Genomic DNA, 26,594 nt, shown 5'->3' on the forward strand with positions numbered 1-26,594 from the left:
ACTGGGGAGGTACTGATGTAGCCTCTGTGGGGTTAAATACGTGCTGTGATTTTTTCCATTTTTGTCATATATAAATTGTTATTCAATGTCTTTTCCCATTTATGTTTTTCTGTGAGCAAAGTCATTTTGAAGTGATCCCCTTTTGTGGGTTCAGTTGTAGTGTCTATACTGTGAGTTATTGCGATTTGTGTCACCTAGAAAAGGGTTAGTTGTTTTATAAAAGAGTTAAGTTAATTTATTATATGTACCGTTATCGCAGATATCCCTTTTTAATTTTTATGATGCAGCTGTTACTAATGTATGAAAACATTTACAAAAAAGACTGATTTCAGTTTCTTACCTTGGCCGATGTGGCTCAGGTGAGGGTCTAGACTGGGCGAGTGGGGGTCTGCCAAGTCCTCGCTCCCACCATCTGCAGAGGAAGGGCAGAAAGAGAAAGATAAGGAGTGGGCTCTGTAGTTCTGGAAGGGTGACGAAGACACCATCAGGAAGTCCATCTCCTCCTCTGGGATCAGCCAGCTGTCGGCCCGGAGGACCCCCAGCATGCTGCTCACACACAGACCCTCTGCACCCTTCTTCTTTGGGACCAAGCGGCTCCTTATCGTGAGGAAGGAGGACCGCTCAGACACACTCCACGTCTTCCGGCTCCCCATTGTTAGACTAAACATCTATTACCAAGTCCTGCCCATGCAGAAAACAATATATTTGACATTACAGCCATTGCTGCATGCAGAGGGTCCTGTGTTAGAGCTCACTGGGCTCTACGCCTCAATGAGCGATGACTAGCAGTAAAACAGTAGGCGTTTCCCCACGATAGATCCACATACGCTTAATGATATAAGGATCAATTACGCCCAAGGGAGCAGGCAGGGAGAATTAGCCACAGTGGATGGAGCTGAAAGGAGTGGGGAGCTTGGGGGGGGGGGGGGGGGGGGGCATCACTGGGCAGCAGAGTCCATGTCATGGGGATTGTTTCATAATCCTGTTCAAGTGCGGAAGGATCTGCAGTAAAGCACGACAGGCCAGCAGAGGAGGAACAAATGATTTATACTCAGAATCAAAACATCCCACTGGAGTAAAGTGAGCTAATAATAAAATCTGAGCTGTGATGATGTATGAATTCTAGTGCAAGCCAGTGGATGGATTTTCGGGTGTAGATACGTCAAAGATTGTTGAAGTAGAAAAACACTATATTCAAGCAAGCTCTTTCATTGTCTTTCAATCACACAGCTCACCATAAGCCCAGAAAACCCAAACATGCACTCAATTATTATCTCACCCATCGCAGACTTACACAGTGTGCCAGGAGCCACACAGCGGGGTAGATTGGATCGCTGGTGGACGGATCAAGCTTGTCGATGGAAAGATAGAATAAGCCGTGGGGCATGATTGTGTGAGAACTGGGCCAGCCTCAGATTGACACTGATTGTGGAAGGGAGTCCTCTGCAGAGGATTTACAGGAGTTTGCTTTGTGACCTGAGCCATCATGTCAGGAGGCGTCAAATTAATAGGCATGCCAACAAAGTACGAAATGTTATGCAATCAAAACATGTAATTTGGGGGGGATTTTGAGCAAATGTCAGTAATTGTTATTCCTGGTGTTCCTACAAAAAAACAATAAATCCTGCTGCCAATATTTTCTTTTCTTCATGTTGAACAACAACAAAAATAGCTTCTCACCTCGTATAGTCGATGAGCCATATCATCTGGTAAAATCAATGTTGTGAAAATCGATACGTGCTTTGAAGATGATGTGCACTAGCTATGAGCCACGCTTGCACACTGAGCCATGAAAATCAAGCCATGCACACATGAAGAGTGTGATGTTGTGAGCGGAAAGCTCAATGATATACAGTAATAGATTTTGCAGCCATGCTACGCTCCTGCAGCAGTTCTGATTAACACCTTAGGTGACGTTTGAAGCAGCTCGCTTGTCATCAAGCCAGTGGAGACGCTGGAAATGTCATATCTGAAGCATTAATAATTATAACGAACAAAGGAAAATAAAGCTTGAGAATTGGATACAATGAATCAGACAATCATTAGGTACTAATCTTATTAAGATATGTGGTGATGGACTTTAAATTGAACATTTTAGCAGTACACCTGATTGTGAAAAAAAAAGCTTGACATAAAGCAATTTAGCAAGACAATTCTGAGTTTAACCTTCAATTTGAATTACTCTGTTGTTGAGGTTTTGGAAAAATCCCACAAATCACCAATGTGCTTTTATCTCTTTAATGCCTATTTTCTCTCAACTACCATTTATCTTCAGGCTTAGCAAACACGTTGTTATACTTCTTTTATTTGCAAGAGAATGCTTCTATTCTTCTTTGCAGATTGCTCTTGTTACAAGAGATCGCAGTACAATGTCCTGCCACACAGATCAATGGCCTATTGAGCATGCAACACGAAAGGGGAGGACCTACGGTTGACAGAAGACACAGACATGTTTCCTTTCCAACCGCAAATACATACAGTGAACATCATTCTAGTTCCTTACAAAACATCTGTCAACAACGACACATGAACACAACTGAACTCGGTAGTCGATTCCCAGTCAGTATAGACCATCTCCACTTTGTAACCACATCCTATTCAGCTGGAAAATCAAAGCTTTGCTCTTGCTCAAGCTAAAAGACAGTGTCCTAAACCCAAGAAATAATGGTGCACTTACACTGTTGGCTATTCTTTGGAGCTGTAATGCCACGGTGGTGTGTGACGATGTCAAAGGAGCAAGCCAATTTCGCACTTGGACAAAGAGTCATTATGAGAGAAGTCAGTGTGACATCTGATAGGGATCCCATGGAGCATGGCGGAGAACTCCACCATCATTATCGCCCAGACTGACTTTGATGAACCTGACCGTGTTCTCAGTGTTCCGTGTGACCTCGGCTATAAAAAAGGTATTTTTTCCCAAGGCACTGTCTGCGGGGAATTGCTATAAAGCGTGCTCCTTTTGTGTTATCACCTTTGGTAAAAATAGAAGAGAGACAGCTAAGTCATCACTAGTTGCTCATAGGGGTTTTGATTGCTGGAACGAATAAGGATTTGAAATGGATTTGGTTCTTTTTCTGTGACTGATTGATCCTGTCACACTGAAAAAATAAACTAATACACTCGCCCCAAGAAGTTCAATCGATGCCCGTTAAAAAAGCCAGCAATGGAAAGAGAAAAAATTGCACCTGAGGCATATAACTGAGACACATCCAGGATATTAGGAGCCAAGAGAATAACATCCTTCAGCTAAACGACTTCACTAAGGGACAGCCTATGATTCTGTGTTAGGTTCACTTCCTTGCTGCTTTAATTCTTACCTTTGCTGATACCGTGGGGCCCTAATGATGCAGTGATGCCTACTTGTTGTCAATGCTCAGGAAGCAACCCCTACTTAAACACCTGAACTATGCATGTCAACACCAACTCATCCCCCAATTCATAAAAATAACATTCCAGGTTAAAAAAAAGATCTTCACTGAGTTGTCTGGAAGATTCTTCATCTTTTTGTATGACTTTGTAATATTTGACCATTACAGAAATCCTTTTTGTACTTTGCACACCTTCAATGCATGACGTCTATGTAGACAGAGTGATAAATAGTTGTGTGGGTTTGGTGCAATGAATGACTCATTTCTAATTAGGTGCACTCCATCCTTGTATTATCCTAGAATCCTATTTAACAACTCTTTCCTGAGAGATTTACATTTTAAACTTCCTACAATCCATATAAACGGTGATGAAATAGAGGGATCATGTGCAAACTATAAGATGATAAAACACGCTGACATTTATGCAGCACACGGTTGCCCACACACACATAAAAAACGTATGCGTGAACCATACATCACATGGGGTGGTCGTGTGTGAGCAGGTGTACTGAGAGTATTTATCAAAATAGAAATTGGAAAAAGAAAAGTTTGAAATTGGAAAAGGTAAATGCCAACGGGTGGTTCAGCGCACTGCTGACTGTCAAAACGTATCTCTGTTTTATTTCATAATAAACTGAATATCTTTGGTCTTTGGCCTGACAAAATAAGACATTTTAAGATGTTTACTTGGACTCAATAGCCCATGTTAAAGTCTTTAAACTATTTGTTTGCCTGATCTCTGTTCCTGCTATCAATCAACTAATCCATTCATTTTCAAACCATGTATGCAAAATCGTGCACTGAGGGCTTATAAGTTTGATCCCAGACAAACAATGCGCTCCTCTGCTTTGACATTCATTTAGGTTATATTTATTCATATTCTAAACAAAGTGGGGCCTTAATGAATCACAACACCACAGTGAGCTGCAGTGAGCCATATGAGAGCACAGACATCTGCTAAGCTGAACAGTTGGCGGACATCTTCATTAGCATCAGCTACGGTGTAAGCTAACACAAAAATACACACGCACACGCACACACACACACACACACACACACACACACACACACACACACACACACACACACACACACACACACACACACACACACACACACACACACACACACACACAGTCTTCTGTCAGAGGAGTGATTTCTCACATCTTCTTAATACATATATTAAGAAACCTTGACCAAGATGAGACCAAATGTTGTTGAACAAAGACTCAAAGAGTGGTTCTACTTTGGTCCTGAACAGACCTGCTACATTTTTGTCATATGAACTTTAGTTGTATGAAAAAAACGTTTGGGTACTAACATTGAACGAGGCAAGGAGCCCTCCTACGGTGTGGGATCAACAAGCTATTCAATCATAGATGAAAGGATGAATGAAAAGCTGAAGGAAAACACAGCAGGACTGCAAATATTCCAGATGTAGAAAAACAAAAACACATCAGTCATAGAGCAGCAGTCAAATACAATAGCACTTTCTATTAAAGCCCCTGGTTTCAATACTTATTCCTCTATAACATATAAAAACTCAATTTACTGTTCAAATAGTCCAACAGTTCCATGAGTATAATCATATTTTAATTTGAATACATTATATACAGTATATATAATACTTTTTACCAACTGAGTGCAACCCACTCAAAACCAGCAGGCAACAGTGTTAGCAACCATACAGCACTTATAAGTAGAGAAAAATCTGATGGATGTTAATACCAAATAAAAGTTTGTGTTGATTTCAAGCATTAAAAATAAATCAAAATGATAGGGAAAATATGTATTTTCGGATCATTGTATATGAAGAAATACAGTTGTAATCCATTTTACAAAAAATCTGAAAGGAAAAAACCTGAAAACAAATAGTAAATGATCAGGGCAGATAAAGTCGCCGGAAGATTTTACCTCAGCGAAACTTTGTCAAGGCACTAACTGTTTTAGCTGTATTTATACATTTCCAAAAGAGAATCCTGTCAACTCTTAAGCAGCTTCACTTTACGGGGAGGACAAACGACAGCAGTTATTCATGGCTCCCAGTAGAGGGACAATACGTTATGGACCTTAGTTGTTGTGAGTCTGTGGGGAGAGCATAATGCAGGTGGGCTGAGCAGAACAGTATGAAGGAGACGGAGAGCGGGAGGGGGAGCAGAGGCAGCAGTTTCACAAGCTGTTAACTGCGTTTAGGACAATGCTCATATCGGCTTTGATTTAATGCATGTATCCTATTTTACAAGAGCATTAAAGCAAAGAAACTGATGTACTGTGTGGGAAGCAGACACTTCTGATGCTTCTAGTGCCTGCTGAACAGCTGAATTATACACAGAAATAAAAGTAATTTCAAACATTAAACTAACTGGACTTGTTTGAACAGGCTTATTTAAGATATTGAGTTTTTATACTCAAGTATGTAATCAGTAATAAGTGCACTAAACTTCACCTGCTCAGAGTTTATCGAGGAATGGTTAGTTTAAAGTACTAATACCACAGGACAAGCCAAGAAATAAGAGAAAAGTCTCCAAAAGGACATATTTTATAAACATTTTCTTCAAAGCGTCATGAGATTATTTACAAATCATGAACTTTAAAGTGTCATGATTAGCCTTCTGTATTTGTGGTCTTGTGCAAGCTAATTTAAATAACACAATTGTATGATGCTACCGCATTCAGAACTTGGCAGCTAAACAGCAATTACACACAAGCATATGGTGCACTTCAGACATGTTGGCTTATTTGCTTGAGTTCTCAATATAAATCTAAGCTAAACACACACTTTACCTCTAATTTGGGGAAAATATGTCTTTAAAGTGGTAAAAACACCCGAGTCATAGCCAAAGCAAAGAGTATTTAAGATGCGAATAATTTAGATGAATTTTTTGTTGTGGCTCATTTGTTCTCTGTGCATATTGGTTTACACGCCCAGAGCAAAAAGTAATTTAGTGGCATCTTCCAATGTGCCAAGTAACAGCGGATGTAATAAGAGGAGAAATGTCCCAGTCAAGCACAAAGCACTACAGGGGTATCTCTATTGGTCCCATTGTTACATAACTGTTGGTTATCCCGTGGCAACAACAAATGCTAATGCAAGTCTTTTTTTAGCTCATATTACTGCTGTTGCCACTCCGCTTTCTCTAACCTCACCTGTGTTCCCAGTTAAAGTATGACCTAAATAAAACAGAGTATTCTAGTGAGGGACTAATAGGCTTATGTTGGTTATGGTTTCCATGTGTTTGTACTAAAATAAAAAATGTTGTAAGCCAATATTAAGCATATTCATCAGTCCAGTAAAGGTAAAGCCCCTAAAATGGAATGTGTATATGTATGTTGTTATTATTATTATTATTATTATTATTATTGCATTGAAATGTTTATATCACAATGTTGAAATATGGAAAAAAGTTTGGAGACTACGTCAAACTACTAGCATTGGCGTGTATGAATGCATTTCAATCTAATTGTCAAAATGCAGAATCAAGCAATAACAAAAACTCCTCTCAATGTTCCCTTCTGCCTGGCCTTTTAATACTCTTCCGTTATTGCATCGTTAAATGTTATACGTTTTTATTAGTGGATAGTGGACATATATGCATCGGAATGTAGAATCAAGAAATGGGAAAATGTGAGTTAATTTAGTGTACAATATTGAATTGTTGTTTTTTTTCCATTGTAAAACATCCAGTTTAAGAAAGACATTTGAGGGATCCCTATCCACACATTTGCTTTCATTGAATTGTGTTTATATGTTGAAAAAATAAATATATCATATCAGATTGATATTGGTCTTTAAACAGTATTGGGGGGGAGTCATAAAGGAGAGTATCTCTATATCTTTGTTGAGATATCTTAATAAATATTCCTGTATGAAGATGTACCTGTCCCAAACATGACCTTTTTGCCACTCCAACTAAAAAATGTAAGAGTTCCTTTGCCTAAAATAACACGTTACCCCCCCCACTACAGTAAAGACCTAAGCCTACGACCCTGACCACAGAGGTATATGTGGAGGACATTGAGCAGCATGACGGTGGCGCTGGGCCAGAGTGGTGACGCATATGAGAGTAGCTGAGTGCGTCAGGCACTGGCTGACAGCAACACAACTCAGCAGTGTCCTGGATGGATGGAGGTGTTATGATGGAGGAAGTAGGGAGAAATAGAGAATGTGTGTGTGTGTGTGTGTGTGTGTGTGTGTGTGTGTGTGTGTGTGTGTGTGTGTGTGTGTGTGTGTGTGTGTGTGTGTGTGTGTGTGTGTGTGTGTGTGTGTGTGTGTGTGTGTGTGTGTGTTACAAAGAGAGCAAAAAAAAAAGGTAGAAAGGAAAGAGTGATGTTCCCTGACTCCTACACCGCCATCCGATGTTGAGAAAAGCTGTGGTGCAGCACTGAGTGGGTGGGATTCGATTGAAAAAATAAATAAAAATAAAAAGGTAGTAAAGAAGAGTCTGGAAAAAAACAAAAAGCATCTCCTACCTTCAGTCTGACACACCAGTGGGGTTACATCACAGAGTTCTGTGATGGAAAGCAAGCAGCAAAAATAACCAAACGGAAATGCAAGTGTTATCGGGAGTTTTTGCTTTGGCTGCCTTGAGAGTGAGAGGGGGTGCTGAGGATGAGCGGTGACATACAAAGCTAGTATGGTTCTAGATCTGCCTCTAGGCGTTCCAATTAAGAGTGATGCTTTTGTTTCAATCCATTTTTAATCCCAGAGAATCACACACAGAGGGACCACAAAAGCAGACATGACACCTGTACCAACTCCCACTTAGTGTCCCTCTTGAACAAGGTTTCTCCATCACTTTTACAAGCATCAAGAATATGATAATGCCCCCTAACTATTCATTTTTTGTCAGCCTCTTTTAATTAATGGGTGATAGGATCAATCATTTTGTCTATGTATATCCTAAAATCCCCCCAAAATCTTATCACAATCTCCCAGAACCCCAGGTGGTTTTTTAAAACGTTTTATTCGTCAAACAGCCCAAAACCAACGTTAAAAGTATTGATTCAACACAGTTTATTTGCTTTAACATTAGCGTTAAATGTAAACATGTATAGCTAGCTAGCTTACCTAACTAGCAACCTTCAGTAGTGAACATGCCATTTAACTTTTTGCCCAGAACATTACAACTGTAGCCTCCTCTCTCATCTTTTAGCACAATAATATTATGTAAATAGCAATCCGCAATCAAGACCCTATTACAGAATTCTCGTTTTAAAGACACGGCAGGGAGCATGAACAAAAAGCCTTGGACAGTTTCCTGGATTAAACAAAGTCATGTTAGCTTCATTAGCTAGCTAGCTACAGCAGATTAAATCTACAAGCGATGGTATGTCATTTCAGCAGTAAAAATCGACAATTGCTGGCTACAAACAAGAAGCCTACTTTAGTCTTTGGTATCTGAAATTAAACACCCTAAGCCTTAAATTTAACACCATAAATACTGTTTGTGTTCTTACAGTTTTAGTCAAATTCAGGGAAATTTGTACATTCAAGCTTTTACAGTACCTTTAAGCCTTGGTAAATGACATATTTATATAGAGTACATACAGTATACAGCATGCTGATTATGCTCTAATTCTTTACATTACATCAGATTTTACTGTGCAGCATCCCACACAAGGGTAACCTATTAAAGAACAGAGGTTCATGTTTCAGAATGTTTCCTCTGTTTGTGCAAGGCGTGTTATAAGACCTAAGTTTCAAGCAGTTTCAATCTGTTAACTAAATCTGTGCAAGAACAGAACGCTTGACCAGTTTAGAGTCAGTAAGTTTTCAAAATAAATGAAAGAGACACAAGTAAACATTTGGTATGCGGACAGCATGCTAGACCAACACCATCATTCTGCATCTGCTGTCCAGGAAACAGCATCTGTGGTTATTGTCTTTCGCTTAATCTACACATCTCAGGCTGCAGCATAAGAAAAGCATCACCCCCAGTTCCTTTTGACCTCTGGCTGTCTTCAGCGAGAGGAGGAGCGCGTGCGACTCCAGCTAGGGTTGCAGATGTCTCTCTCTGCACCGACGAAGAGTGTTTAATGAGAAAAAGGTTGGGATCCTGATAAAGTCACACAGGGCGGCTGTGAAAATAAGAAAGCTCCTGCTGCAGTCAGTGCTTGTTTATTACAGTTGAAGATATTTACCGCCTTTCTAAATAAATGCCTTAGTCAATGACAGTGATTACCATACAGTGGCTTAAAGACGAAAACCGCTAAACTTGATCCTTATTCCAGTTGCTAAGGGGCCTCTTGGGATTTGCACGCTTCACAACAAAACCTGAAATGTGGAGAAGTATGTACCACGCCCTAATCTTCTCTCCGCCAGCTCTGCTGAGGATGAACTCATTCTTAGAGGATCATTCAAGGATATTTTCTATCGCTGAAACCCATGAATACTAAACTGTGAGGAAGTGTCATCACTGTTGTTTGCAACTCTGTATCCATTGCTTATTGTGAAGTTATGCATTAGTTTTGCTTATCGGCTTTACACAAAGAAGAACATTTTCACAACTTGATGGTTAGAAAAACAGATACCTCAAAAGTTAGAATGCAAAGATGACATGTCTTGCCTTGAAAATACAACGCTTAATTCACATTATATAATTCAGACCAATCACATACAAAGGAATCGCTCTATGCTGTTTCAATGACACAGCAGATTAATAGACGATGCCACATTCAAAGTCTAAATCCTCTCTTGCAACTTCAGACAATTTAACACCCAATCCCTGCAGGCTATATGACTAATGAAAAGAGGACTCTGAAATGAGTAATATTTCAATATAAATTCACCTAATTGAGGGGTACTGTATGCTAGTACCACAAAAAGCCTTTTAAGATAATAGAAAGTCTTAAAAGAGTAACAACTAACTGTATATCACAAGTTTATCCATTTATATAATGATTTAATGCTTGGTACCCTTTTATCCGGGCAACAAAGTGCATCTTTCCTTGTGGAACAAACATCTAAATGCTGAACAAACAACAGATAAAAAGCAAGTGTCTTCAAAATAGAACAAAAACACAGCCGTTAAAAAGGGAGGGGTGATTGATGTTGGGAAGAAAAAGGGCATCGGCAGAGGAGACAAGTGTCATTTTGTTTTTTCTCTTAGTTCCAATCAGAGTGCAAAAGCTTTCAACCTGCAAGTGGGGAACAATTAGGGGAAGAGATGGAGGCACAGAAAGAGGGCATTGACTGTGACCATAGTAACAGATGAAGCGTGGAGAATGGGGAGAGGTGAAGTAGAAAGACGAAAGACACTGTCCTTGCAACAGCGCACTCCTTCACGGCGCTCTGTAATTCTTATGCTAGCCCACAGCAGTGCAATAACTCATTCCCTTCTCAGTGTCATTGTGACGTTAAGAGAAGGAAAAATCTACAAACACCCAGGTACCGTCTCAATTGCAATGGAGGTAGATCTACCACTGTATACAAGTAGGCCTGAATAATGAAATACACATTAAATATAGAATAGACTGGGGGTTTATAGAGCCTGCAGTGCCACAGCAGACACTTACACTCACACACTGTGAGCAGAAAGTAGGCTACACTGTGTGGCTGGATGTCTTTTATCATTAACATGACAGCTACAGCCTATAGTACAGTGAAGATGTGTACTATATTTAGAATGATAAAAGTGTAAGATATATGCACGCCTTCTCACCTGAATTGCTGAATCGTTCTTACTGTTCTACGATCAAACTGAACAACTACAACATCTTATTTGAGACGGATGGGTAGACTTAAACTGAATATTCGATTAAATGTATAAGCTGAACGTAAGAAATAAACTGCTGTCAAGCTCATTGCATAAAACTTTGAAGACAGAGACTTTTTGAAGTAGATTAAGTGTTTGTTCAGTAAAGAATTCAACAAGGGGGCACAAACTCCAGGACATGGCTCAGTGTGTGTGTGTGTGTGTGTGTGTGTGTGTGTGTGTGTGTGTGTGTGTGTGTGTGTGTGTGTGTGTGTGTGTGTGTCCGCATGTGTGTTTTGTATTGTTTTTCGCAGATCCAGCGTGAAAGTCTTACATCAATTTTTCATGTGCAGCCTGCAGCGGAGCACTTAATTCTGTTTGGGTGCAAGCCACATCGTTGGTGCTCTCCTAATCTAATCTGGCAGGACATTTTGGGGATTTTTAAGAGGGGTATTAATTATTTTTGAGCTGGTGTTTCAATTATACTGCTTTGTCACAAAGGTTGAAATGTAAATGGCTATGAATAATAGTTTCATTTTTAATCGTTTGGTTGACAAAATAGGACAAACTGAAAGAATGAGCATCACAATTTCCTTAAAAAACTTACAAAGCACAGAGATATCCAACTAAAACAGAAGAAAATCAGCCACCCCTCTGGAATGCAGCTGTTTGTTTTTTAAGTGATTGAAAATCTAATTTGAAATCACCAATACATTCTGTTGCTTGACTAGTCAATTAATTGACTGTTTCAGCTCTATGTGAACAACAATTATTTATTTATTGTTGCACACACAACCAAATATTTTAAAAACACATGGAGCCAAAACAATCCATTAAAGGGAATCGGGTCATTTTTGCCATGTCAATAATTACAAAAAAAGATAAAATGGCAAAGGAAAACTGGAGAATAGAAAATGTGGCTGCAAATAATTATTACATTCTCATAATTAAATCTGTCCATTTGAATCTTTTTTTTCAATAATTGTTTAATTGTTTAGTCTAAAAAAGGAAAGAAAAATAAACAATAAAAGTTCCCATACTTCAAATAGTTGTTTGGTCTGTCAAACAATCCAAAGCCCCTAAACATATAACATTTAAAATGATATAAAATCGATCAAAGCAACAAATGCTCACATTTCAGAAGCTGGAAGAAGTGAGTATCAAACTTGTATTATGATTAAAGTCAATCAACTATTTATTTCGGCACTAGAGGGGATGCACCTGTTCAGTACATGTCCCTTCACATGTGTGAAACAACATCAAACCTGCCAGAGCGGATAAATACATCTCCAGGCCTGATTGAACCCAGCGAGTGTCAGCAGGAGTTACTGAGAGTGGCAAACATGGCTGCCCCAGACTGAAGAGGAGGAGGCAGACACTCAGACAGACAAGTACAGGCAGACCGTAGGTTTGAAATCAGAGATAGCACCATAACATGCCATCAAACAGGCGGAGGGACGCATTTGGACACACAGCTGGCGTGGGTGTAGTCTCCGCCTTGCCGTTGTGGCCTTCGAAATTGCAGCTTTTTTTTGTTAAGTGAACCGACGCCGCCGCTCACTTATGCAACGTTGTGTTTAGCTGCGTTTTATCATGTGGTACAAAGTGACACAATATCCCTCAGTATGCTCAGCTAGCGAGGGCACTTCCTGCTATTCAAAGGAACACAGCGTTGAGCAGCAATAATGAGCCCATCCACAGCAAGAGGCACAATGAAAGCCCAGTTTCACCCGACTGGCAAAAAACAACAGGATGCCACTAAAGAAAGGGGGTGGGGAGGTTATAAGTCCTGCATGGCATACAGAATTTAAATGAGCAACGTCCCTGTTATTTCATATTTCTCATCACCAAATGTGCAATCCAGAAGGCTGTTTTGTTCATGCAGGATCTTAGGTCTTTTTGTGCTAAGATGAGAAAGGATGAGAAATTGTGAGGAATAATTGTGATGGAAGTTGGTAAAAAAAATCATCAAATAGTTGAAATAATGGAAAGGCAGAATAAAGGATGGCAAACACTTAGCACCTTTAATAACGAGAATACATGGATGATGAATGGGTGGAAGGAGAGGGACCTGACAAAAAAGGAAGATGAGGGGGTGTCGGAAAATAACCCCTCCAGAAGGACTGAAAAGAAAGGAGGAACTGATGTAAGGAGAAGCCGATGATGAAAATGTTAACAGCATTTGGATTGATGAAAGGAGATGAAGGAGGAGGAACAGAAGCCGTCGTGATGAATGGAGGAGACAAAGATGAGCAGGGAAATGACTCTGAGGTGGGAGAACCTGAAAGGAGCGAGGAGGACAAGTTTCGGTTGTGAGATGATGTGGATGAGAAGGACTTGAGAAAAAAAAAAGGAGGAGGAGGAGGATGGGATGGATTGGTGAAGACTCATTAGCCTACGTATGGCTGGTGCTTTAAGCTTTCACCGCTCAACTGTTTTATCTCCCTCTCTCTTCTCTCATCCTTTTGTTCTCCAGAAATATCTGAGTGGGAGGAAGAGAGAGTCATAGTGTGTGAAAAGGAAGGAGAGTTACAGTAAGTGAAGTGATGACAGAGTGAGGGGGAGAGAAAAAAAACAAGAGCGACAGAGGAAGTAGATGACTGTAGAAAAGGCCTATCAAATACTACATACAGTTTAATGCTAATAGGATAAGTTTCTTTTAGTAGAAGAACTAATGACATTTACCAATAGGAATGAAGAATCGCTTCCTGTTGAGATCGGGTAGTACACATGCCTTGGTGATTATCAATTTCACTATTGATGTTTTCTGAGATTTAGAGAGTTAAAAGATGAAGAGCATGCTGCTACTAAAACTGTATGTACTCTTTTCGATAAAGAATTGGATGGGTATCTTTTCCATCCCTAACTGCATTTGAATTAAATATGATAAAAGGCTTGTTAAGTCTAAGGAAAATGGGCAGTAGCTCTGAAATGACACAGCAAAGTCCACTTCAATTATGAGTGGGATGTTTAAACCGTCAGCAGTTGAGTCAAACAGTACAATCAGTTTAAATTATTAGCCAAATAACTGGTATTTTGATATTTAAAACCATTTTAGAATGCATGCATCATAGTTTTTTGTCCCTTCTGATTTATTTTAACATTGTGGCCATGTTCCCAGATCCCAAACATTTTATAAATACAAATCACTATGGCTAGAGATACAAAATGAGGAAGTTCTAGAGTTGTGGAGATCCTTTAACAAAGTAGTTGGCACCAACTCTATGAAGAAGGAACTTGAAGCGTTAGCATTGTTTATTTTATAAAAAATACCTAAGTCTCAGGACTAAAACCAAATCAGGATTTGTTTCTAACAAATCTCCTAACAAACGTGGCCAAAGATCTCACGATTAAATTGTTAACCACAGACAAAGAACCATTACAAATGTAAACACCTACAAATCTGATCTGATTTAAGAATTAAAAAAACACATTAATTTCATTGTTTTCCATTTCTCTATGCTCCAGAATTTTGGTTTGTTTCACAAATAGTTGAGGTTTAACACCCAGCCCTAGCCCCTAGGATAGATTGAGGGGGAAGACTGAGAGGTCAAAACAAAGAGGTGACACCTTTTTGGCAGCATAGTGTTAATTAATAAACTTAAAGATGAAAAAATGGACAGATATTACATGAAGCACACAGTAAATCACCATAAAGTCACACATTATCTTTTAAAAATCTCTGACACATGTTCCTCTTCTAATGGCCATCTGTCAGACACTATGGCCTCCCTGGTTCAGTCACTCTATATTTGTTTTCAGTATTTATATTTACACACACACACACACACTTACACACACACACACACACACACACACACACACACACACACTCTCTCAGGGACCATGCTTAAGGTGTGGCACAAATGCCGCCTATACGCTGACTGCCTGGGTCAAGGTGACACTGAGCACCAAGCAGAAGAGTAAGAGAGGATTTGACACCAGTGAAAAAACAGACACTCAACACTGCTCTCTTAAATAACATACTTGAACCCTTCACCTTTGAAAAATACACAGCGCGACGCCTACACAGAACGAGAGCTGCTCAGAATTGCACTGTGAGACGAGCGAAACCCTGAGAAACAATTATCAGCTGAAGCCTGATGAATGGTGTCTCTTTCCAAAGACAGTTTTCCACCACTCCCATCATTTACAACTGAGATTACAACATGTGTATCCAACCAATCCGTCCATCAATCAATCAATCCTCTCCTCCCGCCCAGATTCATCCGGCTCACCTTTGTCAGTCGAGCGCCTCGTCTGCCCCAGCAATAAAAATCCTGCACCATAGTGAGGGAGATCCTCAACAGAAAGGAGGAGGTTGTAGGGGCACGGAGAGGAAAAAAACAACGCGGGGAGAAATGCCAGAAAGAAGAGGACAAAAGATAAAGGGAGGGAATAGAAGGGAGAAGAGGGAGAGAGAAAGAGAGGGAGGTAAAGAATGCCCCAGACAGGCAGAGAGCTCTCCACAATGTGAGCAGCGAGGGAGGGCGAGCACCAGGTGTCAGTACACATACACTCAGTGAGCGGCGCAGGCCCACACACACACACACACACACACACACACACAAACCGGCAACTCTCTCATTCTCCTCCTCCTCTCTCTCCCTGCAAGCTCTCTCTCTCTCTCTCTCTCTCTCTCTCTCTCTCTCTCTCTCTCTCTCTCTCTCTCTCTCTCTCTCTCTCTCTCTCTCTCTCTCTCTCTCTCTCTCTCTCTCTCTCTCGCTCTCTCTCTCGCTCTCGCTCTCGCTCTCTCTCTCTCTCGCTCTCGCTCTCTCTCTCTCTCTCGCTCTCTCTCTCGCTCTCTGTCTCTCACTCTCTCTCTCCCTCTCCTTCCAGCCAGGGCAGAATTCCTTAACTCTTTCAAAGCCAGTGATCTCCAAGAACAATAGCTATTTTTATTTTCACACATGTTGATAAGGATGAAAGATGAAGTATTTTGAAGTGGAAATCCTAATTTGATAAAGGGGACTTTCCCAATCGCAAAAAAGGCAAATGTGAAGTGACATTTTTTGGACTAGTTTGGGGCAGCTAAAAATGTGGTTGAAACGGAGTTCATAAACATATTAGCATCTCCCTGCAGGCCTTTGCTACAGCAGACATTAATGATGAATAATGATGAATAATGACATTAATGACGGCTCGTTTACATCTAACTGTCCCAGTAAGCCATGACAGTGAGTCATGCATAACACCAAAACCCTGAAATAGACAGAGGTTAATGGAATTCAGCCATGTTTAATGTTGGCAATCAAGCTAGCTGGTAGGTAGCTCGTTTTTTAAAAAAGCCAGTTGACCAAGTTTTCGAAACAGGATGTTTCAGGGCTTTGAAACAGTCTGTGAAGCTATCATTAGCGATAGCTCAAGTGTCCATAGAGCCACAATGAGCCGTCAATAGCATCATTGTCGGTTTTATGACCAAAACTGTCTAGGTGTGTAGGTGTTCAGCAAAACTAAAAGAGCACTTTCAGATGTAATATCTTAAATATTATTGAGTAATGTCACATAAAAACCTAGTGCAAAATACCTTCATGAACATGGACAGAAACTCTGATGTTTGCTACACATATCTCTTGCACATATTTATTGCTATGCTGCCAGCAAATACAAGCCCAGAGTTACATTTTTTAAAATAATTATCTGTACTGACTGTGTCCTGCTACATTTATAAAGTTGTCTTTTTTTATTCGTAAAATAACAATTTGGAGGACAGCTCTGCCTTTTCAGAGGTATGATTGCTTTCATAATTTTATTTAATTCAGTTTGAATATACGCCAGCATTTTAATTTTGTTTCTATAACGCCACAAATATCAGGCCAAGTTGCACCAAATTCAACATTGCACTTTGTTGGATCCTCAACAATACACCCGCTAAGTGTGAAGTTAATCGGATGAACATTTCTTAAGATTTGCAAAGGATACATACACATACACAGGGATTTGTTAATTTATGGTTGGACTTGAGAAATGATTTAAAAACACAGCACATACACTCATCAGTAGTCTCAGTAGTGTTAACATGTTCAAGGCCTATCGCTTACCATGACCATAAAAAACTGCCAACAATATCCCTGCTTAGTTGCCACCTAAGATGGGACATCATATCTAGGTTACAGTAACACCAACTGCTGAATATCAGTCACGCCTCAGTCATGAACACGTCCCTTTAATCAAGCTGTCAGCACTACTATAGAGAAGAGAATTGACAAAGATTCCGTAAAAATGATCAGATGAGAGGATGCATCAAATGCTCTCATATGGCAACGGTTCGGGCCTTAAAGAAAAACCATAAAGAAACGGAAATGAAATAAATGGAAATGCTGTGATGAAATGAGTGGTACCAGGAAAGTGAGTAGAGCTAATACAAGGGACACAGTGAGACAGAGTGAACAGGAGTCAGACTTCCCACTATTGACGTTGTGATCAGAGAGTGGAGGAGGGGTTAGACCCACGCTTGTCTACCTACACATCACGCAGCCCACTCCCTACTGCTAGAACTAGAATGTACCGTTGATTTTTTTAAAGGGCTGCATGGGAGAGACACAACTGTGGACAATTGTGCTGCTGGCCTTCATTTATATGTCACTGTACCTCAACAAAGTGAGATAAGCTACTCAGAACATTGTGGGAACAACCGTCAAACCAACAACAATGTCAGTGTCAGCAGAATATTCAAGACCCCGCTGTGGGCAGTCTTATATTTTAGACATGCATCAAAGCCTTTTTATTCAGATTCGAGACGGCAATTCAGAATTCAGAATTGAGACTGCTGACATGATTCATGTCATGTTTCACACATCAGAGTGTACTTAACAGAAAAAGAGAGAGCAAGAAGATGTGCTTCACTGTGATTAACGCAGCGTGGTGATACAAAAGGAACAATATGCAGCTGAGTACCATTGGCAGCATTGAGTACCAGCTATTAGAGCAAAGAACGCACTTGACAGTATGGCGGGGTTTTGTATACTGCAATAACTGTATACTGTCTTTAAGGTTTTCTTAAAAGTACTGCATGTACTGAGGAAAAAGGGAAAAGGCCTATTCACAGCACAGCATTTTGACTTAGGAAACAACATTGTAGGGTTATGCAACAAAAAAAGTTAGGTTAATGTCGGGTTCATTTAACCATTTTTAGTAAGCTTTTGTTTTTTCTGCACCATGTGGGTTTGCCATCTGATCAATTTCATTTGCATTCCTGGAGTAAATCTGGCAAGAAAACATATTGATAATCTACTGTGAATGATATTAATAATATATAAGATATAAATGATATGGTTCTGATAAATTACTGAACTGGTTCTACCTGCTGACTCCCACTTATATTCCAACCCTCACTATGAACATTGAAAGCACCAAGGTTTGAAGGAAGGCTCACATACCAATTTGAAGTATTTCACACCTTGGAAAGGAGAAATTGTTTGGATGACAGCCTGCACAACACCAGGACCCTGAAACTGAAGCAGTGAAATGGGATCCAACTATCATTCAATTTACTATGTACACCTGTGGTTTTCCTGTTTTGACTTGTCAAAATGTCTTCTGTGGAAAAGGCCTATGCATGGAGACACATTGCTAAATGTTTTAAGAGGAAATTAAACCACATCTCAGCTGGAGTAAGCACCATTCATGTTTTGCTCTTCATGTGTGTACAGCATTAACATTAATACCTTATGCTGCCAAAGATCCTTTTTCATGATTAACTGATAAATAATAAAGTCTTTAAAATGTCAAGCAATTGCGAGAAATGCCAATCACACCAAGGTGACATCTTTCCTTGTCCACCCAACATTTTGAAACCAACAGATATGCAATTCAAAGAGCTATAAAAGAAAAATAATTGTTGCATGATCTTTATCTTTTAATTTATTTTTGATTTACTCCATACAGGAGTTAAACAGCTACCTAGAGTGGGGGAAAATCTCAGTGGCCCCTGTTCTTTGGTGGTCAGATGGAAATAATGCTATATCCCACTGATCTGATTGCGATCGTTGTAATCTGTGGAGTACAATTACTTGATTTCCTTATGGAGAAGCAAAATAAATGCTGTTGCAATGATCCGCAGAATCCTCCTGATTTCAGCTGGACCTGCTTCCTGGCCTTAACATGACACTCAGAAAGGATCCTAGAAGAGGTCTCAGGGCGTCACATTCTTGAGCCTGGGGGACCCAAAGGAGATAATCCACTAGAGGCACATGGGTGGCTGTGACGAGGGCAGAATGTGCATTAAGTGGCACCACTGAACCATAATGATGGGCCCAATAAGTGCCTCCCACACTCCACGAGATAGGAGAGTGCCACTGGTGACACTTCGGGCAAGTCAACTTTCAGGCCCCCAGCTCTCTCGACAGTCCTGTCTGAATTGTGTTTGACCTTCAGCCCACTAACGTTTTGCTACAGCTTTGTAACTATGGTTACCCAATGACGAGGCAACAGGTGCCCGCCGATGAGGTTGTCAGCTTCACCGGTCGCTCGTCGCCCACCTGTTCGTCAACGGTTATTTCCTCTGTGACCTGTCGCCGGGAGCAACTTCTCCTGATCTGTGTTGTTTTGGGAGCAGGCTGATGAGGTCTTCCTATTGATGACCTTTGTTGTTGGCACTCATGTCACCCTCAACATCAGGTCCTCACTGAGGGAAGACTTCTTTGGAAGGAGAGGAAAATAATACTAAAAAAGCCAACTCCAGATGCACTGAATGTACTAACCATTATAAAGTGCTCTTACCTAGGTGTTCTGAATGATAACATGAACCTACATTGGAGGCGAATGTTTATTATTAGCATAGGTTATATACTATATGTGGGCTGGAGTAGTGTTGTGTGTAAATAAAGAACTAGAGATGTGATTTTCCAGACTGTACAGGACAATGAAGGGATTTTTCAGAACTTAATCACATACAACCAATTAAGTGTCTTCAAAGTCTAAATTGGGATCAATGGGCCACCATTTCTTAAGCCAAAATGAGACAGAAGGTTGATTTTTTTGTTTTCCTAAAAGAGTGCTTTCTTGATCAAATGTAAATGGTTCTTCATAGCTTTTTATTTGAGCAGAAAACGCTGGCAGTGCGCTTTGGAGACCTCTATTACAGTGTTTCATCAAAACCACTCTAACCGGCCCCGGCCGTGGCGCAAATGGCTGCGGCACCTGCACCATATGCCGGTGACCCGGGTTCGATTCCCGACCCGTGGTCCTTTCCGGATCCTCTCTCTCCCACCTTCCTGTCACTCTCCACTGTCCTCTCCGATTAAAGGCAAAAAGCCCCCAAAAAATACAACAAAAAAAACAATCTAACCACTATCCACCACTTTACTTATATTAATCTATTTGATTTCTCATCTATTTCTTTGACCTTGTTATTTGAACAAAGCTCTCCACATAAAAGGCAGTGCTAAGAAAAGGCCTTGGGAGCAACACTCTTCTAAAGGTAGCAGATGCTTATATATGACAACATTGGTAAATCCTCAAAATCTTGGACACTAAAAAAATAAAGAAAAACAATGGACGCAAAGATAAGTAAATAGAAATGTGTTTGCATATCCCTTATTGAAATCGACAACTAAAGAGCCAAAAACAAGCACTTCCTGACATTTCTTTATGTCTCAAACGTGGATAAGGAAAACAGATAAGGACAAAATAACTTCACTCCGGCAGATAGTTCCTGGTGCTGCACAGTTGCTCAGTCACCACTGCATAAAGCACCTCAGAAACAAATGTCAAAAGCTGAGGGAAAGCTAAATGACACGTTGCTGTGAAGCTCAAAGAGGTTGCCGTCCTTAGTAACCAAAGGTCAAAGCTGCTCTCGACAGCTGTGCAGCATATTGATTCACTCACTCATTGTCTGCTCTGCTGTCTACAGTCTGCGTTTGTTCACATTTAAGGGGAATTAAGACATGCAGAGATTTCTAATGGGCTGTGCGAGATAAAAGGTTGTTAACAGAGAATGATGGAAAAGAAATAATATTTAATAAACTTGCACTGAATACAAATCCAAGTAATGAAAAGATGGGAAAGAAATCTGATTAATGGTTCAAGGTTTTGTTTCGGGTAACAAAAACTCCTCTCTGCTTTTTTTTTTTAATGTTATTTTAAAATGAATATCTCTGGCAATCTGGCATAAATTGTGAAAATAATAGGTAGTTGTGGCCATAAAATATAGCATCTACCTCCTTTGTCTTTATCATCTTGTAATCTGTAGTGAATGGGGCAAATATTGGCTAAATAAGGTATCCCCTGCAGGAGTTCTAACATGTTATCAAAACCTGGTCCTCTGAAATCCCTCCATTCATTCTTTTGCTCCCTGGGTTCAGTAATACAGGAAGGAAGAGGACATTCTGTGGAGCAGTAGGTACCAATCTGTCGCTCTGTGGAGATGAGCCAGACTCAGTTCATGTTAAGCTGCCGCTGCTGCCGCTCCTCCTGCAGCCTCCTCCATCTCTCTGATAGGTGGAGTGATTTATTTCTACGCACAGTCACTGATGTTCGCGAGATATTCTATCCCTTTTTTGCATGTAAGTAGTAGCAATATATATGTAAATGTGCAGCATCTGCATATTCATGTGCTTCCTTTGAATTTATTAGATTTTACAGCACACTGACTACAGAACAGATGGAATCATTGATGAATACATATAAGCAAAATTAAACTACATAATGGTGCAAATGGTAGATCTGGACATACCTGGTTGATTTTTAGTATACAGAAGGATTGTCCATACTATTAAACGGCTCATAGATAGGAAACATATCATTTATTTTAAAGACTGGATAATAGTCTTAATAATTGCCATCCTAAACCTTAACTTTTCGGTTTGTATGACAGAAATGTCCATGTTACACTGGATCTGTGTACAAAATGAGGCTGAGTAAGTGTCAGACCAACCTAGGGCAGCCCAACTTATTAAATATGAATCATGTTGGCTTCCAACAATTAAATAAAAATGATTCACTATGTTCTTGACATTTCAAATGTTTGCTCTGCTCACAGAAAAATGTTCCTGATCGTTGCAGTCAGAATGAGAGAGTTATCAGCAAAGTTTAAACTTTTTTTAAAACAGATACAGTGGGGCAAAAAAGTATTTAGTCAGCCACCAATTGTGCAAGTTCTCCCATTTAAAAAGATGAGAGAGGCCTGTAATTTTTATCATAGGTATACTTCAACTATGAGAGACAAAATGAGAAAAAAAAATCCAGAAAATCACATTGTAGGATTTTTAAAGAATTTATTTTCAAATTATTGTGGAAAATAAGTATTTGGTCAATAACAAAAGTTCATCTCAATACTTTGTTATATACCCTTTGTTGGCAATGACAGAGGTCAAACGTTTTCTGTAAGTCTTCACAAGGTTTCCACACACTGTTGCTGGTATTTTGGCCCATTCCTCCATGCAGATCTCCTCTAAAGCAGTGATGTTTTGGGGCTGTCGCTGGGCAACACAGACTTTCAACTCCCTCCAAAGATTTTCTATGGGGTTGAGATCTGGAGACTGGCTAGGCCACTCCAGGACCTTGAAATGCTTCTTACGAAGCCACTCCTTCGTTGCCCTGGCGGTGTGTTTGGGATCATTGTCATGCTGAAAGACCCAGCCACGCTTCATCTTCAGTGCCCTTGCTGATGGAAGGAGGTTTTCACTCAAAATCTCACGATACATGGCCCCATTCATTCTTTCCTTTACACGGATCAGTCGTCCTGGTCCCTTTGCAGAAAAACAGCCCCAAAGCATGATGTTTCCACCCCCATGCTTCACAGTAGGTATGGTGTTCTTTGGATGCAACTCTGGCATTCTTTCTCCTCCAAACACGACGAGTTGAGTTTTTACCAAAAAGTTCTATTTTGGTTTCATCTGACCATATGACATTCTCCCAATCCTCTTCTGGATCATCCAAATGCCCTCTAGCAAACTTCAGACGGGCCTGGACATGTACTGGCTTAAGCAGGGGGACACGTCTGGAACTGCAGGATTGAAGTCCCTGGCGGCGTAGTGTGTTACTGATGGTAGCCTCTGTTACTTTGGTCCCAGCTCTTTGCAGGTCATTCACTAGGTCCCCCCTGTGTGGTTCTGGGATTTTTGCTCACCGTTCTTGTGATCATTTTGACCCCACGGGGTGAGATCTTGCGTGGAGCCCCAGATCGAGGGAGATTAGCAGTGGTCTTGTATGTCTTCCATTTTCTAATAATTGCTCCCACAGTTGATTTCTTCACACCAAGCTGTTTACCTATTGCAGATTCAGTTTTCCCAGCCTGGTGCAGGTCTACAATTTTGTCTCTGGTCTCCTTTGACAGCTCTTTGGTCTTGGCCATAGTGGAGTTTGGAGTATGACTGTTTGAGGTTGTGGACAGGTGTCTTTTATACTGATAACGAGTTCAAAAAGGTGCCATTAATACAGGTAACGAGTGGAGGACAGAGGAGCCTCTTAAAGAAGAAGTTACAGGTCTGTGAGAGCCAGAAATCTTGCTTGTTTGTAGGTGACCAAATACTTATTTTACCGAGGAATTTACCAATTAATTCATAAAAAATCCTACAATGTGATTTCCTGGATTGTTTCCCCCATTCTGTCTCTCATAGTTGAAGTGTACCTATGATGAAAATTACAGGCATCTCTCATCTTTTTAAATGGGAGAACTTGCACAATTGGTGGCTGACTAAATACTTTTTTGCCCCACTGTATGTTAATTTGCAAGTATGTAACACAACATAAAAAGTGCAAGCACTGCTTTGTTTATTTAAATGTGAAAGTTATGATAATGTTTCCCCTACAAATCTATGAATTATTGTCCCAAATACTGGTGATTATAACTAAGACCACAATCCTGCTACCTAACTTTAATTATCCATATGATTATTAGAATTTACACAATGAAAATTAAACAATAATAAAAAATGCAACACACGCAAGTCAAGCAAGCAGCATCATGAAAAATGTCAAATGTCATGTCAAATGTTTATATCTAATTTTGTCACTCACTGATTTTGAAAATATTTTGATGCATTTTCACTGATTTAGATCAATATTCGACATTCGGGAACAAATAAACAAAATAAATTAAGGCATAAAATAGCCCTTACGCTTTTAATCTTGTATTTTCTAAGGTATATTAAAGTCATATTTCTGAAATTACATTATATCTTGCAGGTTGGTTTATCTGCAGTTTAACATTGACAATAATTACGATTGATACGACTTGTGCCTTAGAACTCGAAGCATGTTTGCCGATCTGATGATCTCTAATTAGATTTCTCTGCCACTGTGGAAAATGAGCCTTCAATTAGAGCGCTGTGATAAGAGGGACCGATCTGATTCCTGTCAAGCACCTGCTGCCTTTCAGACTTTGAGTTACTGGAACATTCCAAGTCAGACTGAAGGGAAGAAACGTTGAAAAAAAAGGGTGCACTGACATTTTTGATAGCAGGCCTTTTCACTATTTATTTGAAACTGTAAGATTTAGTATATCCATCCCTAAGTGATTTTAGCATTATTCTCTTTTAAAATTTGACTTCTTCTTTGGAGAGCATACTCCATTATAAAGAGGCCTAAAGAGATTAGGGATGTCAGGAGAACCAACACTTTGGTAACAAGTAAATGCGAAATCGTGAACGTATTCTTTGTTCTACTGTATTGCAGGATGCACAGGTACAACAAGAGGGCTCAAGACTAATTACGTCCGTTTGTACGGAAGACATTCAGTAAATTCATTTACAACTTCACCATTGGAGCAACAATTGTTTCGCTATTAATGCAACACATGCGGCCCCAGTGAATTTTCCCTCTCTAAGCCGAATTCTAGTCGTTGTGAGCCTCCTGTTTCCTGGTGTCATCATGACATGGTATTTCTCTCACAAAAACACAAAACCTACACTAAATAATATAACACATTTTATACTAAAGTGTTGTACTTAAAGACAATTTGAGGTACTTTCTTTTACTTTTCTCAGATCACAGAGGGAAATGTTGTCATTCTTACTACACTTCATAACATATTACATATTTTAAAGGGTTTGGTCGTGCTATGATTGACTTGGTTTATAATAAATTATAATAGGTTAAGCTACCAAGCAGTGAACATTTCAAAAATGAAGCCCCACTTTTCTTAGTTGCAGCTGCTAAGTGTTGAACAGATAGACTAATACATTTTTCTTGTAAGTGCGTTGGTAGTGTGTATAAGCTACATCTTGTCTGCTCAACTGCCACGCTCAAGCCCATCTCTCTCATTGCTTATTAGTCATGCAGCTTCTAGCTGTCCAGACACACAACCTTTCAACCCCATTTCTCATTTTCCAATCAGCCAATGCCATAAACTGTAATTGCAGTGTCAGGCTGTTGACTTTCTTTCAAGTCTAGACCCACTGATTGGAGCAAGAAGGACATGGCAGTCGAAATTCCACCCCCTCGCACCACAAAAATGAAACCAACGACTCTATACTCCTCTGTTTTCGAGCTAGAAAGTCTGAGGCACAATACGATATCAGAGAGAATTAAATGACATTTTGGCTTTCCAGACGGGTACATAAAACTGCTGCAGGCTACAGCAAAAAGGGGCTGCTCTGTCATAAACAAAGCCCTTAAATACATACATTGGTTGAAGTCTGATTGGTGTCTTGACAAGAATGCTCAGAATGAATGTGATATCACTGCTGCTGTAAATACAAGGTATTTGTCCTTTTGTTTTTACTGCCTGAATCTCAGGGTGTGAGATTACACATTCTTTTCAGTGAACATTCACTTCAGATCTTAAGAGGAGTCTTGATTAATGTGTGTAGGAGTAAGAGAAATGGCAGAGTGACTCAACTATTAATGATAGTGTCTAAGGACAAAACACGCACAATGTAGATGAATAAAGATTTAAAGGTGCAGTAAAATGAACTTTATTTGTTGTCAGGAACTGAAATTTGATTTCACCACGTGGGTTAATAAAAAAAAAAAAACAGGTGTAATCCTAGGGCTGTACTAAATAGTTTTTACATTAGTAGCTTCTATTGAGGTTTTCAGATTAGGTTTTGATTGTGCTATTTTGCTGATTTGTTTTGTGCCAAGTAGGAGAACTAACAGTTTTTTGATCGCAGTGAAAAGGTTGTTTTTTAACCGTATGAACATGGGTGGAAGCAGAAAACTTTGTTAGAAAAGAACATGATGACAATATTGTAAATAATGACATCTATCTTTCTTTAAAAAATTGTGACTTTACAATGCTGTAGAGTTATTCAGAGTCAGCCACCTCTGGACTCTTATTCTGAATGACTATCATACTCATAATTTAATTGTAGCATAGTCTTTACTTGTAACTGTGAAATACTGGGTTTAATCAAATGAATAGACGTGAAGAAAACGCAAACAAAGCAAAGTGCATCTTTGGCTTCAAGCCTTTCAGTACTGTTCTGTCAGTCTATATAATTGATGCTTACTGCTCTTGTTTTGTTGTCTTGTAAAGCGTCAGTGTGAACCTAAACCAGGCAAAAGCAAATGGGCAACCATGAGCTTGTTGGGCCTTTGTTCAGAAAAAAATCAAACAAACAACAGGTGTGATAATGTGTCTCAAAGG

The 26,594-nt window shown here is 39.8% G+C and overlaps 1 protein-coding gene across 5 annotated transcripts in view; it reads right to left on the reverse strand.

Moving 5' to 3' along the window:
• tanc2b (tetratricopeptide repeat, ankyrin repeat and coiled-coil containing 2b) overlaps nucleotides 1–26,594 on the reverse strand; it is a 141,168-nt gene that overhangs the window by 76,263 nt on the left and 38,311 nt on the right. For 4 of the 5 annotated variants that reach the window (XM_063894055.1, XM_063894056.1, XM_063894054.1 and 1 more), the window contains one exon: nucleotides 341–412. In XM_063894055.1, coding sequence (XP_063750125.1) covers nucleotides 341–412 — 72 coding nt within the window. Of the gene's footprint in view, nucleotides 1–340; nucleotides 413–15,300; nucleotides 15,517–26,594 lie in introns of those variants that run through there. The other variant, XM_063894059.1, reaches the window with a different exon arrangement.

Source organism: Eleginops maclovinus, chromosome 10 (assembly GCF_036324505.1).
Source record: "Eleginops maclovinus isolate JMC-PN-2008 ecotype Puerto Natales chromosome 10, JC_Emac_rtc_rv5, whole genome shotgun sequence".
NCBI lineage: Eukaryota > Metazoa > Chordata > Actinopteri > Perciformes > Eleginopidae > Eleginops > Eleginops maclovinus.